Source organism: Epinephelus moara, chromosome 9 (genome assembly GCF_006386435.1).
Source record: "Epinephelus moara isolate mb chromosome 9, YSFRI_EMoa_1.0, whole genome shotgun sequence".
In the NCBI taxonomy this organism is placed as follows: domain Eukaryota; kingdom Metazoa; phylum Chordata; class Actinopteri; order Perciformes; family Serranidae; genus Epinephelus; species Epinephelus moara.
This window is the reverse complement of record NC_065514.1, coordinates 27923074-27943855: the sequence shown is the minus strand read 5'-3', so window position 1 is coordinate 27943855 and position 20782 is coordinate 27923074. Positions and strand designations below refer to the sequence as shown.

Here is a 20782-nt window from a genome sequence, read left to right as displayed (position 1 = left end):
AGCGGCAGCAATTTAATTCCATATTAATAAGCAGAGCAGCCACCCAAAATGAAGAGAAAAAAAAAATGCAAGAGTGTCAATTGTTGATTCAGTTTTCCCATTTTTATTTGCATTTTCTCAAATTAAATGTCACTCGGGGAAGCATTCTGCATTTGACTGTATACACATTACATTTATCAGGACAAAACTTGAGGGGATTTATTTTCCGCATGCCCCTGCTTTGAACCTTTTTGAATACTTAAGTGTAGAGGTTCATTAGATGAGTTTCATTATTTGCAGAATTAAAGCAATCCACAGGACACCATTCTGAGGTTTGCCCACGACTGCAGTCCGGAAAAGCAATCTAAATCCAGCAAAGTGAACAGCTACACTGAGATATATATTCAAAAACCTGTGCCCAGATTTTAAAGGGATAGTTTGTACTTTTCAAAGTGGGCTGTAAGAGATACTTATCCATAGTCACAGTATTAACTACACTAGATGGTAGTTGGCATGCTCCCACGGCTTTACTTTGCCATCAGACAGCCCTCTCCTTTGGCACTACATTTTCCCAACCGAAGACAGCACCTAGGCGCAACTGTTGCAACTGCATGCACTGTATTACATCACAGGTCAGCTGTTAAGGTCAGACAATGCTGTTGCACAATCCGACCGAGACAAAACTTCACTTTTCTAAAGATTTCAAAGATGGTGCGTGCTTGGGTTTGTCCAGGCTGTTCAAACAAAAAAAGAAAGCAGCTGCGGCTTGTTGCACTGACATAAAAACTCCACCTGCAAGACTGAGACAACTCGACATTTGCTGAGATGATGTAAAACCACTGCTAAATACGTGAGACAGAGCACTGCTGTATCCAGTCATCGGGTGAAAGTACAATAAGTACCTACAAAAAAGTGAAACAACTTACCAAACAACCAGTAAAGTGTAAAGCACTAGCATCTTCTAATTCAGAAAGATCCTTAAGTTGTTTCTCACTTATGGCAGCAGTAGCTCACTGGGTTGTGAGTATGCATGTACAGTTCACAGTTAGCTTCTGCTCTTTCTGGGCCTCCGGTTTCCACAGAAGCGCCTCCTCTCTCTCTTTTTTCAGCCCACTAGGTCTCCCTCTGCAAAAGGTCGTCTTCTGTATACTCTCATTCCCAAGGGTATCCTTTTGTCTCCACAGTGAACTGCATTTTGTCATTGCTGTCATAATATTTTTTATAATTTTCTTGTGTTGTCTCTTCATCAATCGCTGAAAGTCAAAAAGCTGGCCTGCAGTTACACGGCATAGTTGTACTTATGTGGAGGAATATGGAAGTTTTAAGGTTGAGAAAATGTAGTGCCAAAGGAAAGGGCTGTCTGACAGCAAGGTACAGCTGTGAAGATTTCTTTAATATAGCATCCACTTAGGCTGATACAGATTTTTTTTTAGGTAGGCCTTATTTTAAAGACACAGTGTGTAGGATTTAGAGGGATATATTGGCAGAAATGGAATATAATATAATAAGTATGTTTTCTTCAATCTATAATCACCTGAAAATAAGAATTGTTGTGTTTTTGTTACCTTAGAATGAGCCCTTCATATCTATATAGGGAGCAAAGCCTTGTCTACGGAGATCGCCATGTTTTTTACAGTAACCCAGAGTGGACAAACCAAACAACGGCTCCAGACAGGGCCAGTCGCATTTTCATGTCAACCACTGTAGTTAGCAGCCTCTTCACAATGAGTAGTGTAGGGGAAAACACTTGTTCTTTAAAGTGAAACTGCTTTTTATCAGTTAAAATCACTGGGTCCATTTGTTTGGAGAGGAAAAGGCCTCTGTGGATAATTTAGCTCCTGGAAAAAATCGCCTGAACATCTGAATCTAAAGTTAGCAGTGAAAAAAGGTGAGCACACATTAACAGGTGCTGGGCTAGGGGCGTCTGCGATGAGCCAAAATTACATCAGATAAACACTTACTTGTGATGTTAAACTGCGTTATTCAGGGTTTTTTACCTGTTTAAATCCTCTGGTCCATTTGTTTTGGAGAAGTAGAGACCTCTGCAGATAGTTCCCATCCTGCTAAAAACCTCCTGAACAGTGAACACTAAAGGCATCATAATAAGGAGTTTACTCTAAGCCCATGGGAGAAATTTCAGCTGGTTGAAATCTACAATCCAGACTGCTAGATGCCACTGAATAATACACACTGCTCCTTTAAGTGGCTAAAATACCTTTTGCTGCTGACCTCCATTCACACCAGTATATTGCTTACCTTCCCTGGTGGTACTCCTGTCTGCTTCTCCAAACACAGGCGCTGACCGACATCTTCTGTAGGTAATACACTGACTGTAGATAAGAACCTCATACAGGCCCACTTTAAATTAACTACCTTTAATATCAGCTTTCACACAGAGGCAAAATGCTCTGAGCAAACATCACTGGGTTGAAAAACAAACTGTCCTGTCATCCATAGTGTGACAATTACCTCAAATATGAGATAGAGACTATAGTTCACATAACTTAATTGAACATGTTGAAACAGTTTGAAGTCTCTTTAAAGCGAAAATATATTTTTTTCATCTCTGCTCAATATGCTGCTTTTCCTCTATACCATTTTTCATAGATCATTCCTTTTGAGGTGGTGTCAGGACCCAACAAATGGAACATTATGGTCAATGACTCACAGGCCCTAATGAGAAGGTAAGTCAAGTCAATTGACCAATTATAAGAGAAGGCCACTGTAGTTATCCTAGGAACTCCGTGTTTCCTTGCTTCCTTCTTTAAGCTTGTCACTGACATTATGGTTAGGCCACTGTGAATCGATGCCCTCAGCCGCTCAGAGTATGCAGCGTTATTATGTGGTAGTTACAGAGATCTGAACTGGAGAGCCAGTGAGGGGAAGTCGTCGATGCTGAAATCCATTTCATCTCTCCTCAGGCAGTTGTAATGGTCTGTTATTCTATGTTACTCACTTTCTCCTTTTTTCTCCTCCTCTCACTTTGTCTTCCTTTCTTTTTTTATTTTACATCCCTCGTAGTCACAGAGAAACGGCAGACCGCATTGAGGCCATAGCCAGCAGGGCAGTAAGAGCCTCAGAGCAGACCTTCGGTTTCCTGATGGATCTACTGCAAGACAACTCCACAGAGGAGTACATCAGGAACCTAACGGAGCAGTGAGCACAATAACTAATCCAAACACACGCCCACCCAGACAAGCACAAGCAGAAAGAATGTCTCCCGCTCACATAAAGCATCCCGTATTGCAAAATCCCAACAGGCTGCATGACTCCCTCGATTATTGTGCTTTAACATTATATTTCTAACAAAGTGCACCTATCCCTGTATTACAGCTCAAGGTCCTCTTCTTCACAGCAGCCTTTTAAAGCACATTGGAGTTTAGGAGTAAGACATTTAGCCACAGGGGGACAGCTTCTCTCCACTGTAAGCCTATTGCTTTCTTGGATTTGCCGCACGCTCGCTGCATCTCCTAGCGTGTGATTGCTCTGAGGATTATCCTGAATGCCAGACAGAATGATGCAAAAAGCCCTCCGGTGGCCATGATGAGAGCAGGAAGCGAGGAACTCAAAATTGATTACCCCCCTTCTAACAGTAGTCAGCTCGGTTCAGGAGAGTTCTGTTAATCTTTGGAGCACTGCTGTACGCTGTACGTATAGCATATATGTGTGTGTGTGTGTGTGTGTGTGTGTGTGTGTGTGTGTGTGTGTGTGCGCGCGCGCGCGCGTGCGCGTGTGCGTGTGCGTGCATGTGTCACTTTATAGGACGTGAATTGAGCAGTTTATGCACAGATGGGCTGCATAAAATTGCATTTCCCACCCATATTTTCCCATGTGTTGTACTTAAGCAGATCAGATGCATTTTATAGACAGGACAGCTATCCAATCAGAAAAAAAAGGAATTCAACCAGCCACTGACAGCAGGCCTGTGTAACAAGGCCTCAGATAACAGTAACAGTAGTTTAAAAACATTTGTTCGAACACTTAAAATGACTTGTGTTTACTTTTGACATACAATTGTGCTCTGTTTTTGTATTCAGTGGCAGCAAATGTAGAAGTAGTGTAACATTATTATACCACCATGAAAGTGTGTGGCTTTATCACAGGAGAACAAACTAAATAAAAAAAAGTACTGTATTATTTACTCGGTAGTTGCACTTTCTTTCTACTTAATACACCACTACCTTTCAAAGGTAAATATTGTACTATTCACTCCACAACATTTATTTAAAGGAGCAGTGTACAAGATTTAGGGGGACTGCAGATTTCAACTATCTGAAACTTGTCATAGTTAAAATTCCTTCAATGCAGGGCATCGGTAGTGTAGTGGATAGTGCCAGCGCCCCATGTACAGAGGCGATGCCTCGCTGCAGCGGTCGCAGGTTTGATTCCGGCTTGCAACCCTTCGCTGCATGTCATCCCCCCACTCTCTCTCTCTTCCCATTTAACACTTTTGTCAATTAAAGGCAAAAAGCCCAAAAAATAATCTTTAAAAAATAAAATAAAAATTCCTTCAGAGTACTGTGAGTCAAATTATCCAGAGGTCTCTGTCCCTCCAAAACAAATTAACCCAGTGATTTAAACTGGTAAAAACACTTAATAAAGCTGTTTCATATTAAAAAGTTGCTTTTTTTATAAACGCTCTCATTGTGGAGGGGCTGCAAACTATAGTGGCCGATGAGATAAGATAAGATAACGAGACAATGCCAGTGTTTGATTTGTCCACTCTACGACTGTAGAAACATGGCAGTGCAACATGGTGATCCCCGTAGATGAAGATCCACCCCCTATGTAATCATAATCGGCTCATTTTAAGTTAACAACAACACAGATTCTTATTTACAGGAGATTAAACACAAAAAAAAAAAACAGCAGTGTTTCACAGCCTGTTTGACCTCTCCTGGTTAGAATTCCTTTAGTGTTCATTGTTCAGGAGATTTTTGTCAAAAGTCAAATTATCCACAGAGATCCCTTTCTCTCCAAAACAAATGGACTCAGTGATTAAAAGCGTTAAAAAACACTTAATAAAGCAGTTTCACATTACAAATCATAATTTCTCTGATGCTGTTTGGCAGGTCAGAGACAGGCTGCTAGCCTAGCACCTGCTAATCTGATTTCACCTTCTTCTCTGATAACTAAAGATCCAGATGTTCAGGAGGTTTTTACTGGGAGCCAAATTATCTGCGGAGGTCTCCTCTCCAAAACAAATAGAACCGGTGATTTAAACCAGTAAAAAAACTGAATAAATCATCTAATAATTTTCACGTAAAAAAAAAAAAAATCTGTGTTTTTCCTACACTCTTGTCAGAGAGAGGCTGCTAACTACGGTGGCTGAAGTGAAAATGTGAATACCCCTATCTGCAGCCAGTGTCTGGTTTGTCCCTTCTGGGCTACTGTAGAAAAATGGCAGACTCCGTAAGCAAGGAACCACTCTCTGTGTAGATATGAACAGCTCATTCTAAGGTACCAAGACACAACAGGGTTTTTATGTTCAAGAAATTATACACTTTAGAAAACATACTTATGGGGCATCGGTGGCTTGGTGGATAGAGCAGGCGCCCCATGTACAAGGCCGTTGCCGCAGTGGCCCGGGTTCGACTCCAGCCTGTGGCCCTTTGCTGCATGTCCCTCCCTCTCTCTCTCCCCCTTCACGCTTAAGCTGTCCTATCAATTAAAGGCTAAAACGCCCAAAAATATCTTTAAAAAAAGAAAACATACTTATTAAGTTAGATTGCATTTCTGCCAATATGTCCCCCTAAATCCTACACACTGGACCTTAAGGTACATTTTTCTAAAACTTTATTTTACTTGTAATGGAGTACTGCATTGTTGTATTGATACACTTACAAACAACTTCCAGCATTCCAGCATCCTACCAAACATGTTAAATAAATTCTTGTGAAAACTAATTATTTTTATCTACCCATGAGAACGCCATGTGCTTGTTGCTTAATACAGGATCTGAAAAAAAAACTGGAGTGACACACTGTGAATTTCTCTGTATCTGCTCTGTTGAGGCAAAGCAGATTGGCTATCATTACAGCTGCGGAGGTGATAGAAATAGCACTTTAACATCTACCGCACTGTGCTTGACACCTTTCATGAATCCATCATGCTTTCTTTGCACAATGTCACCTTATCTTTTAATCCCATTTGCTCACCTATAACAAGCTGCATTGTCTTGTTCATGGATTTATATTGATTTCAATATAGCAAAGCACAATGCTTTTTAAAAGTTATCCAACTAAAGATTGAATGCACTGAATGATGTGAAAAATTTGAGGCTCTAATGAGTCAGCAGCATAGTATCTCTTTTCATCACCTTAACAATAATAAATCAGATGAACAGAAGACACCCTGATATCTAAAAGTGACTATTACAGTGCATTATAATTTACCTTTTCTCAGCTCTCTTTCTTTGCTTCTTTCTTTCATCTCAGAATAACACAAATGCAGCAGCAGAAGGAGAACCTGACAGCGCAGGTGAACGAGACAGTGGCCAAACAGCTGGCCCTGGAGGAGGAAGCTGCTGGTTTAAAGCTTGCCCTGGGTAACATCACATCATCTTTACATCAGCTGGCTGTGACAGATGCCAGCGCATCACCAGACCATGAACAAACACAGCGCAACCAAACACAACCAACCAACCATACAACAGAGGTGAGCGTGGACAGCAGGGTACAAATGGAGTTTGAAGCTTTATTCTAATTAGAGCCGGTTTTATTGCCGCACATATTATATTAAAAACCATTCCGGGACATTTAACTAGGCTCATATACAGATACAAGTACATAGTTTTTTGAAAAGTGGGCAGTTAACTCTACATCTTTTCTTTTTTCTTGATTTAACAATTGGCAAGCAGAGGGAGAAGCTGAGTAGGCACAGGAGAGAGGATTCTGGCAGGATTTGCTGCTCACGGGGGTACATGTTGTTCCAGAGGAGGGTGATTAACCACTGCAGCATCTCTGAGCAGACAAAACATTGTAAAATGACATAGAAATGGGCTAATGTGCCCTCTGTAAATAGCTGATTAAAGGCAGAATGTTTTTGCAAAAAGGATAGAGAAAGCCAAATGGGACTGTTTTAATGAAAGCATTAAAGTTGTGTATTTCTGCTTTTTGTTTAGTGGGGCGAGGGCCTGCTAAAGCAAACAGGAGAGCTGGACCAGCAAATTCAGACCAAAGATAATGTCATCAGTAAGATCACAGAGGAGGTGGAGCCTCTAAAACAGACTGCCAATAAGAAACTGGAGATGGTGGATGACATCAGTGAGGTGACTGCTTCAGCATCTTGCTTTATGTCTCGATATTTTGAATGTTTATTGAATTTTCATTTTTAATGCTTAATGTAAAGGTTGTTGCTATCCATGCTAGCAGCTCTATGGACGGCAGTGTTAGTCTGATGGTCAGTAGGTTTGGTCCAGACTAGAGCTACAATGATTGATAACTGATTAGTTGTCAGCTGTTAAATTCATCACAAACTAATTCCATAATTAATCCGCTTAAGTGCTTTTTTTAAGAAAAACCAAAGACCTAACAACGGATTAATTAATTGAGAAATAAAATAACTATTAGTTGCAGCCTTAGTCCAGACTAAAATATCTTAGCAATTATTATATTGATTGACATGACATTTTGTACAAACATTGAGGGTCCCCAGCGGATGAATCCTGACTTTTCCTCTAGTGCCACCATGAAGCTAACATTTGTAATATTGAATTAAACATCTCGACAAATACTGGATGGAATTTCATGCTTGGTATAGACCAGGGGTGGCCGCAGTTGCTAATCATTCAACAGGCCAACTGCAGCTCCCTGCTCATTTGTAAATGGCTAACAGCTTTAAAAAAACAAAACAAAAAAAAACATAATATGGTTTGACAATATTTCTAATAGTTTCCACTGTATGTGCATTGCACAGTCTTTTTATACACAGTGACACTGTCATCTCAGACAACTTCTGCATCTTCACCTACAATGATTGATTATTTGTCGATAAAATACATTTACCTCAAACAACATGGCAGTGGACCTGAAAAGAAGGAAGATAGAGAAATACTTTTTGTAATGTGTCGGCACACCAATAATCTATTCTAAAGTCAAATGTTAAACTGTTTAGAATAATAACTTTATTGAAAATTAATTTTCTAAGGCAAATGGGCTTTTCTTGCTGTGTAACTGCAACTTGGCATTTACTATTGTTTGGCCTGTGACTCCCTATATTTTTTTCTGTATATGGCCCATAATCAAAAAAGTTTGGCCTTGCCCGTTAGAGGTGCTTGTGTCCCCCCTCAGATGAATTGTAATAACTGTGGCGGTGCCTTAAAGGTCAAGTGTGTAGGATTTAGTGACATCTAGCGGCGAGGCTGCAGATTGCAACCACCTGAAACTTCTCCCATGTGCCAAGCCTGCAGGGAACTGTGGTGGGCAATGCAAAAACGCAATGACCCTATCTAGAGCCACTTTGATTTGTCCATTCTGGGCTACCATAGAAACAAAATGGCAGATTCCATGGAAGAGGACCTGCTTGGTAGGCTTATGTGATATAAATGGCTCCTTCTACGGTAACGAAAACACAACTATTCTTAGGTGACTATACAGTAATGAAAACGGAAAATATGTTATTCCATTTCTTCCAGTATATCCCCCAAAATCTAATGGATGAAAGCAGATTAAAACTAATCAAACTCGGGGCGCCGGTGGTTTAGTGGTAGAGCAGGCGCCCCATGTACAAGGCTGTTGCCGCAGCGGCCCGGGTTCGACTCCAGCCTGTGGCCCCTTGCTGCATGTCACTCCCCCTCTCTCTCCCCCCTTCACACTTGTCTGTCCTATACATTAAAGGCTAAAAAGCCCCAAAAAATATCTTTAAAAAAAAAAAAAAACGAATACAACTCAAGATACAGTACAAATTTCACATTTGCTCCTTAATTTGCAGCTCTTTTTTTATCTGCTTCCTTAATATCTGATATCAACCGAGTACAAGATCATATCAGTTGTTGCCAGATCTTGTGAGAGTGTGTTGCTGAGACAATTACAATTTTCCAGCCACCACTATTTATGAACCAACTCCCAATATTCACATAATAATAGTGAATGGGAAAGAGCATATTTTGTTTTGCAAATGTTCCAAAATGTGGTTTATTTGGTTTGTAAACGTGACTACAGACACAGGTTTCGAACAAATTCCTGATTTGTCAGTCTTAAAAATGCCATTTAGTGTTGAAATGTATGGGAGATATGTAGCTTGTGAAAAAAATGGTCCAGTATTTACTTCGGTGACTATGGGACGAAAGAATTGGTCATCATCTGTGTCACATTCACTTCTCTGATTGGAGTGAGTTGACTTACAAACTGCCGCTAGTCCGCTAGTCTCTTAAAGGGGCGAGGAAATGACGAAACCCACGTAATACAGATGCAGGGAATGACTCTATGGTGTGCTCTTTCATTTCTGATCCATCTCTAATTATCCCTGCTAGCAAGTGAGCATGAACATTGTGAGCATGTTAGCATGTCATCGTTAGCATTTAGCTCAAAGCACCACTATGCTCAAGTGCAGCCTCACAGAGCCGCTAGCATGGTTGTAGACTCTTTGAGTGCTGCCCTCCCACCAGTTTTCCTTTGATATCTGTTGTTGCAAGCACTGACTACAGTTGGCTCCACTGAGGTCATGTCCCATCCTACGTGTCTCTTTTTCAAGCTGCAAGCACATGCTCAAGGGGCAAAGGTCGTGGCTTTGTCGTCCGTGGTGACAGGGAAAGAGGTGGAATCAGACGCCATCGCCCTGCACAGAGAACTAGAGTGTGAGTCTCTTTTTTCTCCATCTTTCTATCTTGTTTCTTTGTGTCACTCTCTTCACTGTCTGTCTTGCATTGTTGTTTCTGTTGAACATCCAGCTAAATTATTCGACTCAAATTGAAATGTCAGGCGCAGAGACTGAAAACAAACATAAGAGCGACAGACTGAAGTATTACTATAATAAATATGTCATCACTATTGTAATGCTCTGACCTAATTGTCATGTATTGAATGCAGCAGCAGCTTACGTGGAAATGTAATGGAGTGGAATGTTTCTGTAATTTTACAGCGTCAAATTCATGAACGAAATGTTGCCTGTTAATTTTACGTGAAGAAACTCTGGAGTGATTTTGTCTCTCAGACTTTCACTGAAATAGTAAAGTAGCACAGAATGAGCAGAAGATGAATAATGAAAATAAAGTTCAGCCAGCAGACAATGATCTATTTGAGCCAAACTTTATATAATTCACGACAACCTTGAATCTGTCTTAAAGGCTCTGAAAACATTTTTTCTTAATGAGCTTTTTACGATGAATAATGGGGTCCTACGTGAACACAAATATCTTCCGCAAAGTTAGAACACTTGTTTACTGCACATGACAGATTTCTGTATCGTTGTTGATGTTGTTTGAGCTCTTCTCACTGATTTAAAGTGGGCAGGGCTCAGTTTTTTTTTTCCCCAACTTTAAATTTGAATGTCACTTATTTAGTAAAGACTATTTAATTTCATATAGAAACACTCTGTTTTTCAAACTAAGTTTTCAGGGCCTTTAATCCTACTACCTGCCTTTTTCCAATCTTAATTCAGACATGGTGAGGGAGTGGCCCCGTCGGCAGGCCCAGACCAAAGCTGCGCTGAAGAAGGAAAGACCCCTGGAGGAAAAGGTTCTCGCTGATGTCAGGAAAAAGGTCTCACATATTGAGAAGATGCTAAAACCAGCTCTGGAAAACTCCAGCAACACCACAAAGGAGGCAGAACAGACAGCACATGCTGTGGCGAAGGTTTGTGTGCAGATAGGCGGATCTTATTTTTTTGTGAAATGTCTCAAGAACTATAGGATGTATTGTCATGAAATTTGGTAACGACACCCATGTTTCACCTCAGGATAAATTATAATGACTTTGGATACATTGGTAATGTATCCAGTACTTTGCTTATAACCAAATACCAGCTAAACTAATGAAAATCCCATCAACCTCAGCTGTACTTTGTGTTTATTGCTAATTAACAAATGTTAGCTTGCAGGGTTGATGGTTCGTTACCCAGCTCCTCCTGTCCACATGCCAAAGTCTCCTTGAGCGCATAGGAATGGGATAAAAGCACCATATAAACACAGTTCATTTTCTATATACACCTGCTAAACATTACTCTATAGTTCCACCAGTTATGCCTAGGTTCAAACCTAGCCTCGCCTCACCGTAATTACTAACTAAGGTTAGAGTTCACGCACTACAACATTTTAAGGGTTGCATTACCTGAAATAGTTCCAAAATAGTTTTCTGGGGAGTTTTTCCTGATCAGCTGTGAGGGTCCAAAGGACAGAGGAATGCTGTATGCTGTAAAGCCCTCTGACGCAAATTGTGATTTGTGATATTGGGCTTTATAAATAAAATTGTTTGACTGAACAAGTAACAACTTAAATCTTACACCCTGAGGTGATAAGTCATCCATAAAACAGTGGTTGTCATGGCACCTCGTTTTTGAAGGTGTGATTATTTCTAGGATGAGGAGGAACTAATTACACCGGCTGTTTTGTGTCTGCGTCAAGGTGATCTTGTGCCTTTTATACTCAAAATAGTATAAGTAGCTGCGTACAGAAGTATCCAATTAGAGACGCAGCATTAGTCTTGTTCTGTGAGTAATCAAAATATTATCAAAAGCTGGTTGCCCTTTATCTTTGCTCAGTTCTATAATTCCTCCTTTATTTGTGTGCAGGAATCCAAAGCCATTCTGACCCAGGCCAAGCACACGAGGACTGCATCTGCTCACCTGACCTCCCATATAGACTCTGCTTTACAACAGCTGGCTGAGCAGGAGATGCTAACTGACACAGCCAACTCCCAGCTCACCTCAGAGGTACCTAACACAGACATATACTCATTTGAACAGCAGAATCTATGCATATCGACCCATGCTTCCTGTGCGGAGCTTTAAAGACTGTTTCTATAGTGTGTCTTCTCCATTTGCAGCCTGAGGTGTCTCTGACCCACGTAAAGGAAGATATGGAAGCAGCCAAGCTCCAGTTAAAGGCCTATTCTGATACACTAACTGAGCTAATCAGCAAAATTGGTAAGTCACTCTCTTATAGATTATTTTTTACCATGGCTCCTTTTTAGTCTTCCATATCTATAAAACTCATAAATCTTCATTATACCTTAAATGTCAGATCACTAAAGAGCTCTGTGCTTTTTCATGCCTCATTTAACATGGAAATATTTCCAGATTTTTATCCCTGTGGTAAAGCAAGAATAACTGCTGTTCGCCGAGCCCTTTGTGGGTAAATTTCAGTGTGTTAAAATAATTCAGCGGTTTATTTCTGACCTGCTGTTATATGACCTATTCATTCAAACCCATTTCCTGTGTAATATGTTGAACAATTTGTAGACTTAACTAGAAAGACTTTTGTGGTGGGTATGTTGAGGATAATGACCGAATCACTGTAATTAGGGTCCACATGGCTGATCCATCATTTGAATTACTGGTGTGGGCCTGCCATTTACAAACCACAATCTGCAAAACTTCTGACGCCTCTGTCTGTGGCTTCCTCTTCTCCCATCTGTCCTCCCTCGTGTGTGTCCGGACCAGATGGGAACGTGCCGCTGGAGCGCTTTGACCGGATCTTGAACGAGACAGCGCGCCGCTTGAGCATGCTTCGCGGGAGCGTCGAGAGCCCGACGCTGAGCTCGAAGATCCAGAAGCTGCATTCGGCCGCTAAGGAACAGCACAGCCGGATGTCCCTCATTGAACAGGACTTACAGGAGATCAGGGAGGAGAGAGACAGTCTCAGGGACATTGCTTTAAACCTGCCTCAGTTCTGCCCCCAGGCCACAGGAGCAGGTAAAGGCTAGATATTGGAGATGACAGGGTTTGGGTCACTGATAAGACAGCTGAACATCAGAGAAGTCTGGGAGGATTTTGTTAATAAAGGGGGCTGTGGTCATTTTTTATTCTGCCTGAAAAAAGTCAGTTATAGCTTTTTACATTCTGCCCTCTTTCCACCCTGTGCCCGAAGGTACAACTCAATACACTGACACACACGCACATTCCCACTAAAAGCCACAGACTGCTCCACTATCTCCCATGATTTATACCTAATCTTCCTTTTTTTTTCCCCCTCCCACTCTGTCTTTTTTTTTTTTTTTACCAACAACATCAGAACTTTAATTTCACCATGAATAATAATAACCAGCCGTTCTGAACTGCTGGAGTGCCCTGTCAAGTTTAAAATAATGCTGATTTTCCTTTGTAGGGGTAAAAGGTGTGTCTGAGTGCTCCTCCAGACTGACACATTCATTTACACTTGAGCTCTTTTTCATCAGCCTGGCTTAATTAACAATTAGTCCCCTTGGCCTCAGTTGGGTTTAGGTCAGGCTTCAGCAGCACACAACCTGTGTTTGGGATTCTTACAGTGTCTACCTCTCTTGTTTTTGTGGTTCCCTCTTTCTCTCCATGTCACTATCAAATGATCAAATATCCCTTGTCTTGGGGTCATGGCGTTGGTCACACTGTCTGGCTCCTGGTGATCAAAATGTAAACGCTAATGATCTTTGTATTGTGAATGTGACTCTAGAAGTGACGGTATACCAAAATTATGTACGAGGCACATTGGTTCTGTTTTTATAAATGCTGAATAACTGATCAGGAATCAGATTTAGACACATAGGCTCATCAGTGTGTCCCAGTTAGACAGCTACTTGTTATAACTATGCTCTGAGTGTGTAAGGCCTTCACATAGAAACCATTACACTATAAAGTATACTTGAAAGGGCCATTATCCATACTTACATATCTCTGCTTCTGAGTGGACACTATTGTACAACAGTTAAATGCACAATGGAAATGAAGGAGCTGCTCACAGCTGATAAAAAGTTTAGGTGATGGTTCAAGGAATGCTAAGAAAACAAAAACAATAAATTGAATGTATTTAATCCTTGGAAAACATTCATGGTGTTTGTGGATTTTTCAAAATTGAATTTGGCATCAGAGTGTGATTAACATCTATTAGCATACATCTTGAATAATTTCCTTTTGGTACAAAATGGTTGAGTACATTCATCTTTTGTGTGCTAAAATACTGCACTGCTAACCTTTGTACATGAGTGAGCATGATGCTGTCTGGAGGATTTGTTAAAGAATAGTTTGACATTTTGGGAAACATGCATGTAGCCCTCCCACTCAATTCTCATTTGCTACAGAATTGTCACGGCAAACCACTTTAACACCTTAAGCATGGGAGGCGAATTGGAGGGAGTCTACTAAATTATTAAATTTGGGATATATCTATTGTAACTAGAGCATACAACCCTGCCTAGGGTGCAGAGAGGCCTGGTTAGCTGATTTTATAGCTATACTGTCTATGTGAGCTTACAACCTCCCATGCATACCTTTAACACACCATAGCCCTACTAATACCACATTCAAACACGAATAAACATTTCGACTGCGAATATACATTGCAACAACATAAAATGTTTATTGACAGAAAAACGAAACAATCACCCTTTTAAAATGACCTGGTGACCCTTTAAGTCGTTTAATAAAATAAAATAATAATACCCGGGTTTTTGTAAAACTCAGTTATGGTACCATGTCGTTGGCGCGCATGTTGGAGCTCATTTGAATCCTCATGAAAAGTGTTTCTCAGTACTCACTAATCCTTGGAGATTCAGAAACGGTTAGCAGCAGTTTCCTCAAACCGTCGGTTCAGTGAAGAAAGGTGATGAGATGGAGAAACCAGTCCTGAAGACACGTCCATGTGCGACATCAGGTCCTCTGGCGGCAGCGAAGTCCCGAGCACCCTCTACAGCAGCAGTAGCATGCGTGGCAGCAGGCAGGCAGCAGGCATGTAGACTTGAGGCACACTATGCAGAAATTCACAACACTAATAAACTCACTATTCATTCCCATACACTGTTCATATTGTCACCAGTTCACAAAATGTCCATACTCACTCAGAAAACCCGGCGCAAAATATTCTCCCTCACACACACAGTCTCCTTCTTCTCCCAGCTAGCGAGGACGAGGCTAACTAGCATTAACACACAACAGAAAATGGCGTCGCGGACATTAAGTATAATTTCCGGCTGAAAGAGCTCCGAACATGGCTCACTATTACATTTTGTACCAGGTAACACACAATAAAACCCTCCGGTTCTAAGTTTCCGTTACAACAGTAACATTAAACACTTTTAAATAGCTTACAACTAGCTCCTTCGTTGCGTCGTTATCCCTTTCCTCGTTTCTCCCGTTACTAGCCTGAGCCTCGTCTCCTCTTTTTTTTTAGTCCCACCCCCTTCTCAGAATCCGGTAGGTAGTTGACATTCAACTTTGACAGGCACGGATTGGCTAATAAGAGATTGACACCTGGTTATTCAATTAAACAGAGGAAACTTCATGAGGCATTCACAGACCGTTCAGAACATGGGACATTTTAGTACCTTCCCAAATAAAGTACGATTATGAACTTCTCCATATTAATTAAACTTATTTCACAACAGCAGTAACTTGACAAACAATACTACAAATTATACTTATTTGTTAACTGATCACATGTTTAAAGGAACAAAACAGTATCATTTGTAGCAGGGCACTACATGCATATTTGCTTTTTTCTATGAGTTAAGTAACAAAATCAATACCATTCCCTTGTCTGTAGCAAAAGGTGAAACTACACCCTAAAGACTGTTTGCCAGAACTTCTACGGCTCACTAATCAACACCTTATATATTATTTGTATAATCTGTGCAAAAACAGAAAGTGTTAAAACCACACACTGTGATTTTTACGAGGGGGGGACTGTGTGATGAAGTGTTCTCCAGTGGTTGTTGGGCTCATGGTGATAATAACACTTTATTTTTTGTTCAGTGTTATATCTCGTTAAACAGAAAATATATAACATGTTAATTAGTTCACTTTAAAGGTATTGGTAGGCGGCATTTGGACAGATTCAGGCCCGCTGTTCCCCCACTGTTTCAAGTCTTTATGCTACGCTAAGCCAATCACCTGCTGATTAGCTTCATAGCTAACGACAGATATGACATTCTTATCGATCTTCCCATGTCATGTCTCATTTCCACTGCATGGTTTGGGTTGACTCAACTCTCTTTTGTTACCAGTGTTTTTTTTATTTCCTTTCCACTGTGGATAGTGCTCCATCATGCTGGGTGTCATTCTCATAGCGCCACCAGCTTAAACTGCCATGACATCATCTTAAATGTGACACTTGCTGAATTCTTTCATTGCAACCAAAAAGAGGAGCATCCTGCACCTCATCAATTGTATGGCATAGTGCAGTGGTTCTCAAATGATGTGTCATGGCACGCTGGTGTGCCTTGATGCCAATCCAGATGTGCCATGGGATTTTGTGATAACCACACATTACTATTGCAATATTCAACTGGGTCTATACAAAAACTTATGAATGAATTTTTAATTGACTTTATCAGTATGTTATGCGCACCCCTTTCCTAATAGAGGCAACTCTAGCTAAAAAATGCAATTTAATTTTGTTTAATTTAAAAAAAAAAAAATCTTTATGGGGAACCTATTTGTCGCCGTTTATGCGTGGAAATTATGAGTGTGTCAGACAGTGTGAGGGTTGATAACATTTAAAAGGAGAGAGCTGTGAGTGTAATAATGGATCCCTTCATTGTATGTAGCAAATTACACACCAGCAAAAACGACCTCCCAGCGAAAGAAAAGAGAGAAAAACAACTGTCAGAACATAGTATCACAAAAGCTACCTGTCTTTTTTTTTTCTTTTCTAAGAGTGATAAAACAGGTTTTAGTAGCTATTGTGCACAGATGATTAGAATTTAATGGTCAAAGCTCAAGGTCACTGTGACCTCACAAAACACATTTCTGGCCACAACTAACAAAGAATTTCACACAAATGTCCAATAGGATGAAATGATGAAGTGATGACATTTTATATCCAAAAGGTCAAAAGGTCAACTTCCCTGTGACATTATAATGTTCTGCAAAACCACTTTTCTGGCCTTTATTCAGTGCGTTATCTCAGGAACAGAAGGGGAGACATTTTGTCAGATGCTGAATTGGTGACTCTAATCTTGGGTGCCCATCTTGAATCTGTGCTGATTCTCTAGACTGTCTGTGCTGCTGGGGGTAAGATGTGTGTGAAGCAACCATGTTTTCACAGACATGGATGTAAACTGTAAGTGCAACTTGAATGGTTTGCGAAGGCATACAATTGCAAGGCGGTAATTCTAGCTGTCTTAAGTGACAAATGGAAACAACAATTTTTGACACAATTTTGAAAGAGCCTGCAGCAGCAAAATAGGCTACGGACAATTGTGCACTATTAATTTATGTCCATTAAAAAACGTGTTTTTGCCACTGACAGGCTCAAATTGTTATTATAAGTACAGAAAGGACCCTACAAAGAAACATTTTTCCTTACCTTTCGATGATGCGGTTTGTTTGTGTGTAACCAAGTCTCACTCAAGGAGAAGTCTCATTCTGATATTTCACAGACTTTTCCCACATTGTCTAAATCAGCCCAATATTTAGCCAGGGCATTGAAAACCTTTTAAATAACATTAAGCTATGCTTTCTGTACTCCAACACAACCGACTGTTCCCTTCTTCACTTCTCTCTCCAACTCTCACAAATGTTTCCACCATTGTTTTGCCTGCAACAATTCACCCTTTGGAGATTTCATGATGAGACTTCTTCTTCAGAGAGTCTTGGTTACAATAACAAACAGACCGGATTAGCGAAAGGTAAGGTAAAATGTTTTATTTCTCTGTAGGGTCCTTTCCATAATGTTAGCAGACACTTCTCACAACAATCTGAGCCTGTCAATGGAGAAACAACAAGCACTTTTAATGGATGTGAATTGACGGTGAACAATTGCCTGTTTGCAGCGTATTTTGACACTGCGGCTCTCTCAATGCTGGACCACTTTCAGAAATTGTTGTCTCCGTGAGTCACTTAGAAACAAAAACATGGGAAAATAGGGTTCAGGTTGAAAATTACCAAAGCTTCCCTCTAACTCAGCACAACACACCTCAACCAAGGTGGTACAAAAAAAAGTACCAGGCAAGTATCAGGTACTATCCACAAATAAAAACCAATTTTGGTGCGAGCTGAGTAGAGTCGTGCTGTACCATTCAGAGGAAATGCTGCATAACTCTTGACAAGAAAGCCAATAAGCAAATTTTCCTTTCACAGCCCTTTGCAGTTAAATCATTGTAAAGTCAATATCCTCTTTTTATAATGTGCTCCCTTTGTTGTCAAACTAATTCCAATAGCACCACTATAACTATCATTACTTTAAACACAACATTGTGCAAGATATTGGTTCACACACTGACTGCTAAGCTTTACTCAAATTAAATACTTTATTACATTTGTAGGCTTCCAACTTTTGACACAGCAGCAGTGAAATGTGCACAACCTGCATATGTCATTTTTCTTTTCTCTGACACATCTAATGCTGATGCACCATATGTTGTGCAAGGTCAAAGAAACAGTAGTGTCTCTGTTCAACTCTCTACCAAGATAATCACAGAGGAGAACATTCATGGAAATCCATCATGTGGATAAATGCAGCTCTAAGTTTTAGGAATTAAAAGTAGTCATTTTCAGTCAGTTTAGCAGCTAAAGAGAGATGAGTGTCATTACCATATGAAAATGAAATCCAAATTCGTGACTGTTGAGAGGTAATATGGAGATAGAGAATGGCACAGAGTCCTTGAAGTCATTACTTAATTACAATATTCATGCTTGGTACTGCAGTGAATACTCTAACGTTCTTCCTGATGGGGTCTACACCTTAGAAGTAAAAGAATATGAGAGTGGATCGTCCAGTATTAGCTGATACTGTAGTTTTTGGTAATTTCATGTCCACAGGCAGTGGTCTAATGGAGGTGACCTTAAAAACAGTTCACAGAGAAGTTGTGGATGTCTCGTTAACAATGTTTTCGGCATGTAGTTATGCGCACCAACAGTTTAATGTTTGCCAACAATGGCAGTCACTCAGGATGAGTGTCATTTCACAGCTCTTTGCTTCACTCAGACATTAACGTTCCTTTTATATAACTGAGTAGATGTATCACCTGCTAGACCGCCATTGATTTTGGTTTCGATTCAGAGGCAGTATGTAGTATATGCTAATGTCACCAAAAGTGATTGTGCCTGAAGATATTTTAAATGTATAGACGTAGTGAAGTCATTTTCAGAGCAGCCTTTTAGCACCACAACTACGGTTGTGTTGTTGCAGCACAGGGAAAAAGTTTCAGCTAATTTCTTTGAACATTGGGGCCTTGTTCACACTGACAGCCCAAATCTGTTACGTGGCCAGGCTGTTCTCACAAACCATGCGTATGTTTTCCTATAAAAAGAAAGCACCTAAATCCGTTAATATCCCACATACTTTGAAAGGCTGCGATCACATGACCAATGCACTGACAGGAGTAAACAAGAAAGCAGTCCTGAGTTCTTGTAAGGAGGCAGGTTGGGATTTTGGAAGGCTCACAAAAACACGGACCTTTCCCAGGACTTTCCCGTTTAGAACTGTGTGAACTTTGGTGTGAACTTTGGTATGTACTTTGCGTCATTTTAAGGTGCGTCCTCGCCATATTCCTTTTCTTAAACCTAACCTCTGTAACTTTATGTTAATTATCTAACTGAATGTTAAGGAAGTAACACCATTCATGGGGCGCTAATTGTTAGGATAGGAACTGTTGAGCATTCATTTTTTAATAGGATATCACACGAGCTGTCCTATGAGAATACATCGTTTGGCATATCCAGATTGTGATTTCAAAAAGTTTTGACAGCAAAAATCTGTATTTACACACTGGAATTACACTACATTTTGAGATAGTTTGAAATGTGAGTCCAATCAGATTTCAAAGTGTCTTTTCTGTACTGTATTGCTGAAACGTAGCTTTGCCAGCTGAGCTTTGTGCACAAGTCTGTCTCACCTCCAAGCGTTGAACAGGACTGACGAGAAAAATCTGACGTACTGGACACTCTAGAACTTAACTGAGGAGTCGACAATGTGGTATACACAAACTGGACACACAAATCCAATTTGATCACTTACAAATAACAGTGCAGACAGTCTGTTTTAAAGATCTGATTTAAGAAACAAATCTTAATTGCCTGCAGCCTGAATGTAGCCTTACATGAACTTGAATAATTAGTTAAACGATAAACAACTGCAATGGAAAAGAAAGAGGGTTTTGTCTCTAATACATGTGTTCACATCACACATCACACATCTGTTCCCTTAAGTTCTCAACAAAGGAGTTAAAAAGTGTGAGAAAAAAAAAAACAGTCAACTAAAGAACTCTGAAGCAAATGTGTTTGTCTCAGAGGATCACACAGTTTTGACTTTGCCGCTGTTAACTGGAAGTTCAAGATGAGACGTAAGAGCATCAGAGCAACACTTCACTTCAGTATGATCTCACCTTTATCAGCTGTTACAGAGAGTTTCTTCCACCCTGTAATGTGTGTCTTTCAGCGTTGCTTCCTGCTCATCAAACCTCATCTTTATCTTTTGTTCTGTGATGAGCTCAGCTCCATCGTTTGACTGGAAACACAAGCAATTAGTGTCAGTGCTGAAGATGAGGAATTCCTTGTTTGTATAACACCAACAACAAATGCAAATGTTTTTTTATAAATGTCTCATTTTTGGGAGGGATATCTTTGGCACTGTTAATGTAAAGGTTACACACAGTTGTTTATAAGAATTAGTCGGAAGGAAGTGTTGACAATATATATTCATTATATTTTCTATATATTTGACATTTTCCTTAGCTTT

General features: G+C 40.2%; 1 protein-coding gene across 1 annotated transcript in view; it reads left to right on the top strand.

The window, feature by feature from the left end:
• Nucleotides 1-13932, top strand: part of lamc3 (laminin, gamma 3) — a 160209-nt gene extending 146277 nt beyond the window's left edge. The window contains exons 20-28 of the mRNA XM_050053336.1: nt 2587-2663; nt 3001-3135; nt 6417-6636; nt 7103-7249; nt 9673-9775; nt 10579-10772; nt 11707-11847; nt 11961-12060; nt 12577-13932. Of these exons, the coding sequence (XP_049909293.1) occupies nt 2587-2663; nt 3001-3135; nt 6417-6636; nt 7103-7249; nt 9673-9775; nt 10579-10772; nt 11707-11847; nt 11961-12060; nt 12577-12839 (1380 nt within the window). The 3' untranslated portion in view covers nt 12840-13932. The remainder of the gene's footprint in view (nt 1-2586; nt 2664-3000; nt 3136-6416; nt 6637-7102; nt 7250-9672; nt 9776-10578; nt 10773-11706; nt 11848-11960; nt 12061-12576) is intronic.
• The last annotated feature ends 6850 nt before the right edge of the window (nt 13933-20782 follow it).